We start from the raw sequence: 10,111 nt of genomic DNA, 5'->3' as shown, positions 1-10,111 counted from the left end.
GCCTCTTTGTTACCAACTGACAACGTCAGCGTGGCTTTATTTTCAAAAGGGCTCTGTGGGCTCCTTTATTTTTTCTTACCCAGGCCAAGGGCTGGCTCTGCACTGCCTGGCTTCCAAGCAGTGAGGAAAGTGTGACTGTGCTCTCCTCTCCTGGTGACCTGTTTGTACAGTCCTGACAGAACGGGTGAGTAAAGCACTGACTTGTTTTTACTGGCTGCTTTTTCCCAGGATTATTCCATTTCTTTAGTAGCACTGTGGCACAGGCTCGGTCAGTGTGGTGGGGGTGTGTCAGGGAGGTGATGTTTGCCTTGGAAAGTTGCTCTGGGCAGCCCTGGACAGGTAAGTTGTTCCTTCCTTTCTTCTTGTCATCCTGTGCCCCTGTCATTGCTGACTGGTCATTAAATCCAAGGATGGAGATTTCTCAGCCTTTGTATTTAACTACTCTGACTTGTTCAGTGCGCTCCTGGAGTGTGAAGCATGTGTTTTCTCCAAAATCTTGAGGCTGCTGGAGTGCCTGGGCAGTCCTTTCTCTCTGAGGACACAGGCATTGTTTTCTTCTTTCTTGTGTGCCTGGGTGGCTACAATCATTTTGGTAAAGGCAGTAGCTGAGCTGTCTGTGCAGCCCCTGATGACTTCAGAGCACGACTGGCATTCAGGGAATGAGCATCCATCTTGTCTCTGTTGTTCTGGGTAGGAACATGCAATTTTCATGGGGGGGGGGGGGGAAGGTACTAATAACATCTGAATGACTAATGCTGCCAAAGGGGGGATTTAGTAAAGTTCAAGGTTTAATCAGGTTTTTGAGGCTCAACAACAGTGCACAAAAGGAGCATCATCATTCTGTGAGAGCCTGGAGTAAGCGATGGGCCTCTCCAAGAGGCTCGAGCTGTTCACGTTGTACAGTCATGGTCAAACTGGAGATGGCACCTTCCAGCGGAACAGCTCACGGTCGGTGTGCGTTGTCAGGCTCATCTGCTCAGGGTGACACTGTGTTTTTCTCTCTTGCTGTGGGCAGCCTGGCGAGGCCCATCACAGCCTGGGGAGCTGGATTGCATCTGTGCTCAGCTCCCAGAGATGAATGGACCTGACTGGCAATGGGAAACCACGGTTTGGCTTGGTTCTCTTCTCACAGGGCTTGGGGTGTGCTGGCAGAGCAGGTTTTTGTTTTACCTTCTAAGCTGAAACAGATTTGACATAACAAATTGGTTAAGATAATAGAGGCCGCACTAGCACATCATTTATCAGAGTCAGGGCCTGTTTTGAATAAGAGTGTTGTCTCTGGTGGGGTTGCTGCCTGCCTTGAAGAAGTGCTGAGGAAGAAGGGCAAAGAACTCTTTTTCTAGGTTGCAAATAGTTTCTAGAGTTTTCAGGCTGGAAATCGGAGGTGGGTTATTGGAAATAACCAAGGCGAGGGCTGCAGAGAGACAATTAATTAGGGGACAGCAGCCACATTTGGGTGCAGCTGTGGACATGTAGATCCTTAAGCCAAAATCAAGCTACAACTTCAAGCTTACGCGTGATCAGCATCTGGGGAAGGGGGCCAGTGTGCACATGCCCTTTGCTTTTCCTGGCTGTGGTTAACTTTGTAAGCCTACAACTGCAGGGCAAGGTTTGAAAGGCATTTCAGTAGACTAAAGAAAGCCTTGGAAGAGGATCAGTACCATGCAAATAACTAACTCTGGTCCCAAGGGTCTGGCTGCTCGGTTCCCAAAATAAGCTCTCAGAAATGAGTGTGAGAGCTTTCCTCTCCCTCCTCCTGTTACCAGCAGAGCAAGCTCAAGGGGAAAGAGAGCAGGATTGGAAAGTGAGATCTGCTCACTCCTGATGGCAGTGCTTTGCCAGTGGATCTGTTTTACTCCCTGCTGTTTGCTGGCTGTTGCTTTGGCATCGAGGGTTAGGAAAGGGGTATGAAGGGAGTGCTGTGGTGTGCCCAGATGCATCCCTTCAGGGGCTCCAGGTAGGGTGGGGTTGATACAAAGTAACTTGATGTAGCTTTCCCACGGAGGAAATTGAGCCAGGTCTGTGTTGCACTGGAGTGTCATTAAAACCCCAGTAAGAAGAAATGCCTCTCTCCTCTTTATTCTTTTATCTTATCACTTGGTTGTGAGCCAGGGTCATCCCAGTACCATTTGTACAAGGCTGCGACAGAGATGAACTGTGCGAGGCAGGCTGTGCAGAGACCTGCTCTGAGGGGAAGGCAAGTGAGTGTGCTAGTTACTGCTCCTGGAGATAGGCTTTAGGAGATGAAGGCTGATCTTTCATATCAAGGCTAAGATGACATTCTATCTCTCCCTTCTGCTCAGAAAGTTTTATTCTAACATATTCTTGGCACAGCATAGCAGAACCACCAATATTTCTATAAGTTTTATTAAGCTTGCTTCCATAACGGGAGCCAGCAATCTGCTCTCCAGAACTCCTTCCACCCCCCTTCTCCCTGGATCTGAAACTGAAAATTATCCAGGAGTTTCACAAAAGAAGTTTGTTGGTGGCAAATTCAATCTCCTTCCCTTTTCCAAAGGCTCTCTTTGAGAAGCTGACAATGCTTCAGGCAAGTTGTTTTCTGCCGTGTTGCTTCTCTGGTCTGAGTGCCAGTCGGGCACAGCATCTTCAAAGCTGTTCAAGTTGCTGGCTCTGGCCACACTGCTCCTGGGGTGACTACTCCTGCCCTACCTGGAGACAGGGGAGATGGTATTTCTTGTTTCCTGATTTTATGTGACCTTTTCCAGTCAGGCTGCAGTTAAACAACAGTCCTCCAGGTCTGAAAGCATGCAGGGGGTAAGCATTTCTCTTGCTCTGCCAGGCACAGCGCTCTCAGTGCTGGTTGTGGTAACAGGACACATCAGGCTCCTGTGCAAAGTCCAGCATTTACTAGGAATCCAGGACTTGCCAGTCAGACCAGTGCCCCCAGGCTGGGTTTTGGCACAGAGCAGCTGTAGCATGGGATGTACTTACGCTTGGCATGGGAAGAGAGGACTTGGTGTTAAAAGTGCACGGGGTGAGTCCTGGAAGCTTTTGATGTGGCAAAGAACAGGGGCTGCCCTGTGCTGTGGGCAGGCAGCTCACTGTTGTCATTGCATTAACTAACACAGGGAAGGTACCACTTGTCCTTTGCCCCTGAGCTGCCACTCCTTCCCCTCTGCCATTCTTGTCTCTGCATGTTTTCTTAGGAGACAACTGTTTTCCGCACTTGACATCTTGCCCTCCCCTCGGCTCCCCCCCCAGGCCAAGCAGCTTTCTTTGCCAAGTTTCCCTTGGATAGACAACAGCACATATCATGCAATCTATCCAAACTCTTAATTGATCTCTCAGGAATTGTTTTTTATCTGAATTCCTGGAATGTTTCCATATGCTGAAGAGTTTCCTCCGGAGGGAAGGGAAATTTATCCTGTGCCACTCCCTCCGGAGGAGTGGTGACCACTGGAAGGCTGGTTGTTTGGCTCATGCCTGTTGGGAGATGTGGGCTCTGCAGTGTTTGCTCGCAGTTGTGACTGTGTTGTTTAAAAAAGCAGCTGCTTGGAGAGCAGCAGGAAGGTGAGCAGTTGCTCCACATCAGCAGCTTCCCCGTTGGATGGAGAAAGAGAGCATCCCAGACGGATAAGCTGGGAGAGCACTACCCTGTTTCTGTGTGCAAAGGAGACTTGTGCTCATACGTGGAAAGAAGAGCAAATGACTGATCAAAAAAAAGCCCCACTTCTGAGAGCCTGGAGTGAGCAGGAGTGGTGTCTGCAGGCAGTCAGGCTGCTGGCACAGTGTGCCAGAGCAGTGGTCTCTGGTGGTGCAGTGGCACCTGCACAACCCCATCAGCTCCATCTCCCTTTTCCGAAGCTGGGCAGGGACAGTGGCAGCTGGAGAGATGTGAGTCCCTGCTCACCCCCACCATCAGCTCTGGAGTGGATCACAGCCCCGCTTCTCCCTCCTCTGATGCTTAACTATTTGCAAACGCAACTGAAGCACTGCAGGTTACATGCTGAGCAGATCTTCTAATTAAAATTCCTCACTACTCACTGGAACTGCAGCAGTTGGTTATTCTCAGTGCCTGAGCCTGGTCAGGGTGATGGGCTGTGCGGTCCCAGAGGTCTGACAGGGGCAGGGTCCCTGCTGCGATGTGACTGAGTGTGACACCTCTTGTGCCATGCCCTGATGGTGAAGCAGGCTATCTGTTCCAGGGTGACTGGAAAGGACTTTTAAGGAGCTCTCCCCTCTCCTGTGGCACTGCTTTGGCTCCTGCTTTACCATCCATCGGCTGATCCCCACCTTGCACCAACCCCCAGAGCCAGCCTTGGATAACACAAGACTGAGCACAGGCCAGGGGAAGAGAAAAAGGCAAAAGCTTCAGGGTTCCTGCAGACTTGCAGGATCAGACTGGAAGCACAGGCTAAAACCAGAAAAGCCACCAATGGCTGTGACAGCTCGCTGGGCACCAGACGGTGACAGCAGGAGAAATGCATTGCCAAAACAGCTCCTCTGTGCTGGTGCTGCTCCCAGACTCACGAAGGACTGTCGCCTCCTTCCTGTGCTTGGTCCCTGTCCCAGCACCATGGTGTGCACCCTCCAGTGACCCTCGAAACTATGATGGGCTTAATAAACCACCAAAATACCAGGAGAAAGAGCTGTGGACTTGCCAGTATTAAAGCAAATCTTGTTACTAATGATGTTCCTTACTAGCATGGGGTGCCCACTGGCTCGGCAAAAAGTCCCAGCTCTGCTGTCTGTGTTGATGTGCATCAAATTCCTCAGCCAGAGCTTCTGACCCAGTGAGCTGGGGTGTAATCAGACACACAGTCTGCACAGGGCCACACAAAGAGAAAATTATTCTCTTGATTTGGTCATTCGAGGCACAAGGAGGATGAAATGACTTGCTGAAGGTTGCAGTTTAGGTCTGGTGCCACTAATGACTCTGACCAGGGGGCTGACACATGGATGCACTGTCTTGTCTGTCCCCTGCTGCAGCAGTCATCACCCGTTCAGGAGGGCAAGTGGCTGGGGAGCCCTTACAAACCAGTGGCTTGTCCTGAAGTCTTGCAGGGAGGAGAGCAGGAGGGGACCCTGTGACTGCTCTGTGCTCCAGCCCCACTCTCTAGGCAGGGGGGACATTTCTGCAGCCCTGGGTCTGGATGGACCAGGGACTCTTGGAGCACCTGGGCACTGCCTGAGAGCCGAGAGCATCAAGCCCTGCTCTCCAGCCCCGTCTGCAGTCGCAGCTGGGGGCAAGAGGTAGAATTTAAACAGGAGCTGCTCCTGGCCACGGTACAGATGCTTCCTGTTGGAATTGGTTTTAGTTCAGGACCATCATCATATTTTAATGGGCTTGTAAAAGCATGAGAACCAGGTCTTGAAGCAGGCTAGTTTGCCTGTTACTGCATATCCTCCACCCGCTCCACACTGTTGTTTCATCTGGGTTGTGGGAAGCACTTGGGAATGATCGTGGAGTTTTTTTCCCTATTTCTTTTTTCAAGTTAGCACCTCAGCTAAAAAAAAAAAAAAAAAAAAAAGGAAGAAGTGAAAGCTTTGACTCTGAGGAATGTGGAGCTGGCTTTCCTTGGGATTATCCAGACAGAGTGCCCTGCTTGGTCCAAGTAAGTTGTAAAGACATCCTGCAGTGCCCCGTGGTAATTTTTTATTGGGCTGCTCTGGGCTATCCCAAATAGACATAGGCATGAGGCCATGTATTTCAGGACACCTCAAAAAGCTGACCTTGAAGCAGAAAGGGAACCTAAGGCTTCCATGAGACTGAGCTGCCCCCAGACTCCTGGTTGGCAGTGGCTGGGAAGCGGGTGCCAACCACACTGGCAATTTGACAGTACCCAAGGGCTGCAGCTCTCTCTTCTACAAGCTGAACTGGAATTTAATATCTCTCTGCCTTTCCCTTCTCACCCTCCAGAGGGATGGCAGTCACCAATGATGCCCTCAGACACACTCAGTTCAGAAAACATAACTTTATTATTAGTTGCAATATACATTGTATTCCTTTAAGAATCCTAAATTGTATATGGTTTATCCACTGAAAATACATGTGTATGTATATATGTTTTTTTTATATATATATATATAAATGTATTTTACTGAACTGGAACACAGCGGAACAAGAAAGACAACCTCAGGAATTACTTGTAAAACGAAATGTGATCCCAAAGGGTTTGTGCTGGCAGTGTGCTAAGGTGAGTGGTATAAAAAGAACAGGCTAAATAGAAAACGTGACGGGTTAGGCAGTGGGGAATGGCCTCTCAGTGCTACAGGTGGTGATATATGCAGTAGTTACACATTGCTATTGCTCAGTCATGAGTGCCACCTATTCTCCAAGGCAGGCTGGTCTCTGGCGTGGCTCCGCACAGCAACATTCCTGGGGCTGGCTGTGCTCCCTGCAAATGGTACCTGCCAGTTGGAAATAGAGTGTAATTACATTTCCCTCAGCAGCTGCTCTGCTCATTGCTAATCTGGTCAGTGAAGGAAGAATTCCTCCGGGGCTTGGTGAAACCTAACTGGGTCAATATAAAGTAGCTTACAGGCAGGGGAAGGGATCAGCAACAGCAGCAAGAGTTGAAATGCACAGGCTGAGCTGTGGCAGGTGCAGAGCAGTGTCTCACCTGACCCAGGCTGATTTGCTGCTGGCTCCTGCTCTCTGCACTCATATCCTCACCCGCAGAGGGGCTGTGGCCCCTCTCCACTCGGCAGCAGGGCTGGAGATGTGTGGGGTCATGATGGGCAGTGTCTGGCTTTTTTTGGATAGGTTTCCCCATGTTAAATGCCTCAGAAGGTAACGCTTCAGAAAACTGGCTGAAGGTGGCAATAGCTGCTGCTGTGCCACGGCTTGGGGCTCATTTGCCTTTTTTTTGTTGTTGTTGATGTTCTTTGTAGGTTTTGTTTGTTAACCGGTTTTTCAAACACAGCCTCCCAAGGCCACGTGCTACTGCTGAGCTTAGCTATAGACAGAGGGACAAGTCTTCCCCAGATCAACGTAATTGATTAATTTCTGTTGAGCTGCAGGTGTTTCTTGGGTGAAAGGACACATTTTAGCAAAGGCACTGACCACGGACCTTCCTCTGCCTGAAGCCAGGTTGGAGGGAGCAGACGGGCTCTGACCTTCTTGCTGAAGGGTCACTTCCCTCTCCCCTCCTGCAAAGTGCTTGTCAATTTGGAAGGGATGTAAAGAATGTGGGCACTGATTTATTCCTCCTGACTTCCTCGAGAAAAGTGCTTTCAAAAATCCCATCCTTAAGTGATCATTTTGCTACTACCCCCGCAATGTCTGTCACCTCTGGATCACGCCTACTCGTTTCCCCTTCCAGCTGAAGAAGCAGGTGAGATTTATCACTGCTATAGTGTTTCTCTTCTTACTGTCTTTTGCTAGCACTTGCCTGGGGAAAAGAAGTTGCCTCAAGACAGGCTGCTGGAAAATGGAGAGCAGGTGACCTGTGCATTGCTCTTTCCCAGAACAAGTGTCACCAGAGGTTTAGCAGGGGCTGCTGAGAACAGCTGATTGCACTGGAATAATATGTCAATAAAAAGCTGGCATTGCTGGGAGAACTACAGCTTGTTCCTCTCTTTAGAGGCAAGAAAATACAAATGTGAAAGTGCCTGAATCAACCTGTATAAAAGAGCTTCCCTGACTTGGGCTCCTTAGGGCAATTACAAGGACACAACCTCCATCCACACATCTTCCATCCATCTGTGCTACTGGGACCGAATGGATCCAGGCCCTGATTCTGACTGTTATTGCACAGAGGTCCCTTCCATGAACCTTGCCAGGACTGCTTTCAAAGGGAAGAAAGGTGGCTGACCCCCACAACTGTTGGAGGTGGGATCCAGCCCTGGGGACATAGCGATGGTTCCCACTGCTCCCATGGGAAGGCAGTCAGAGGGGCTGGTTTGCCTCTGGGGGAGATGCCCCACCCTCTCATAGTGCAACATTCGCATTTTCTCCTTGCAAAACTGGTGGGAGAGGTGCAGGTTAAGCCCCTTCCCTTTGGATAGTGCCAAGTATATTCATGATTAGGGCTATTACACTGGACAAATCGACCTGCACAGCCACTGTCATCACTACGCAGCTTTTACTGTGTCAATGCAATGTCTCTGCTCTATTCCTGAGTCTAAGCTCTTTCCCCTCACCCTGCTGCTACCATAGACCCAGGCAGCTCTAGTATTTAGCTTATCTGCACCACTGGACCAGTCCACAAGCTCCTCCATGGCAGCTTGTACAGTAGGGTCTGCAGATGCCCCCAGTGCAGCAAGGTGTATGTTGGATGGATGGTCAGACCCTGTACTCTGTCTTCAGCTCTCCACACGTCCTACAGGGGTGAGCTTGGCCCCTCAGTGATCTACTCCAGTGCTGATTAGGAGGAGACTAGGATGAGCTTGGACAGGATCTCTGTTCATGCTGTGGGTCTTCTGCTAAACCAGTGGACCATGAGGACACCCACTGCTACTCCCCACCCACCAGATGCTCCGTGCTTTTCTCTAGCATTATTTTCAGGACACTTTCCAACTGATGAAGGAAAACAACAGATTATGACTGTAAAGTTATGGTGAGAGGACTGGATCCTGGTAGGACAACATTATTTCTTGCCAAGAGAAGGAACGATTAACCTCTTCTTTTCTCCCATTTCTTCCCCAGCTTCCAGCCACCTCTATATACATCATATATTATATTACTATATTCTCTTATATCTTTGACTTTGCTCTTTCAGTTTCAGTAGCACAAGTGATTAATTCCAAAAGAAAAAAAAAGGAGAGTAAAAAAAAAAAAAGGAGAATAAAAAAAAAAAGGAGGAAAGGAAAAAACCCCAGCCTCTAGGAGTATTTACAGAATATTTCATCTTGCAGAGGAGATGAGGTTTGGCATTGGGAAAAGCATGGGATTTGAATATGCTAAGTGGGTTTGATTCCACATTCCTGCTCTTCCTTCTGGAATTCTGCTCTGATGAGGAAAATTAAAGAGCTGTTCAACATGCTTTCCCCAAGTGCAAACTTGCAGAGGACAGACAGGGCGGCAGGGGAGGCTGTCTCTATGCTCTCCCCTGGTCTGGCCTGCTTGTAAAGGTAGTATTCAAAGGGGTCTGATCTTGAAAATCAGCCTTTCACCTTCAGGGAGCCATCAGCTCCATCTTTAGCCTCTCCTCACCACCCAGCACCTTCATTAGTGCTCTCCTCACAAGGACCAGGGCTTTTAAGGTACTGACTGGTGGGGACAGGGAAGGGACGGTACACACCTGGAATCAAAACCATGAAGTGGAAGATACTGGCTTCTTTTACATACTAAAAATTATTGCAGTATAAATACACCCCTGTCACCCCAGCGAAAGCAGAGAAGGGGAAGCCATGGGGGAAGTTTGGTGGGTGAGGGGCATTTCCACAAGGTCGCCTGACCCAGAAAGCTTTGACAGCTGCTCCCACAGCTGCCAATTCTTCTCCAGAAGGGGCAATGGCCAATTACATCAGCGAATAATGCCCCACCCTGTGCCTCTCCCCCCACCCTCCCTTATGCTGTGCGTGATAAAATATCCCACGAGTCCCTCCGTGTTAGATCTTTTTCTGAGAGACTTCTAATAAGAAAAGCATCTATTCCCAGAAAACCCCAGTAAGAGATGCAAAAGCAATTGCTCTTAAGTATGGCTGGTTTCCCCAGCTGCTGAAACCTTCTGGCCAATCCATGTCAGTATTTCTGTGAAGACAGAGGTAGAGACCTCGGGCAGTTCTTTGTGGAGGGCATGATAGGCTTCCTCGTACACCTGCAACCAGGGAGAGAGTGGAGATTAGCGCAGAAAAAATAAATCTGCATGAAAAAAACAGCCACCAGTCCCCTCTTTTCAACACCCACAGGTCCGACACGTCCTGCCCACACCTTGTCAGTTTTTTCCCGAGATGTGGCAGGTTATGAAATCAAGGAGATGTCACTGGTGGTGTTGGCCTTCAGCGAGCAGGAAGGTATTGGCATTGCAGCAGGTACTCGAGCACCCTGCTGCCCTTTAGGAACACAGTGCATGTCCCAGCCCCACCCATTTCTTGCTTCTTATCCCACTAAGGAGGAGGAAATACTTATCATGCCCTTGGAGTGTAAAGGACAATGGGGGATGTTCCCATCATGCCTTGTGCAATTTTACTCCTTTTATGCTCA

The 10,111-nt window shown here is 49.3% G+C and overlaps 1 protein-coding gene across 4 annotated transcripts in view; it reads right to left on the bottom strand.

The window, feature by feature from the left end:
- Positions 1 to 5,921: 5,921 nt before the first annotated feature.
- MGLL (monoglyceride lipase) overlaps positions 5,922 to 10,111 on the bottom strand; it is a 106,679-nt gene continuing 102,489 nt past the window's right edge. For all 4 annotated transcript variants that reach the window (XM_027729315.2, XM_039379392.1, XM_027729285.2 and 1 more), the window contains one exon: positions 5,922 to 9,725. In XM_027729315.2, coding sequence (XP_027585116.1) covers positions 9,600 to 9,725 — 126 coding nt within the window. In that variant the 3' untranslated portion in view covers positions 5,922 to 9,599. The remainder of the gene's footprint in view (positions 9,726 to 10,111) is intronic.

This window comes from Pipra filicauda, unplaced genomic scaffold (assembly GCF_003945595.2).
Source record: "Pipra filicauda isolate LSUMZ 115617 unplaced genomic scaffold, ASM394559v2 scaffold165_size2600900_pilon, whole genome shotgun sequence".
NCBI classification, from domain to species: Eukaryota; Metazoa; Chordata; class Aves; order Passeriformes; family Pipridae; genus Pipra; species Pipra filicauda.
This window is presented reverse-complemented; position numbering and strand designations above follow the sequence as displayed.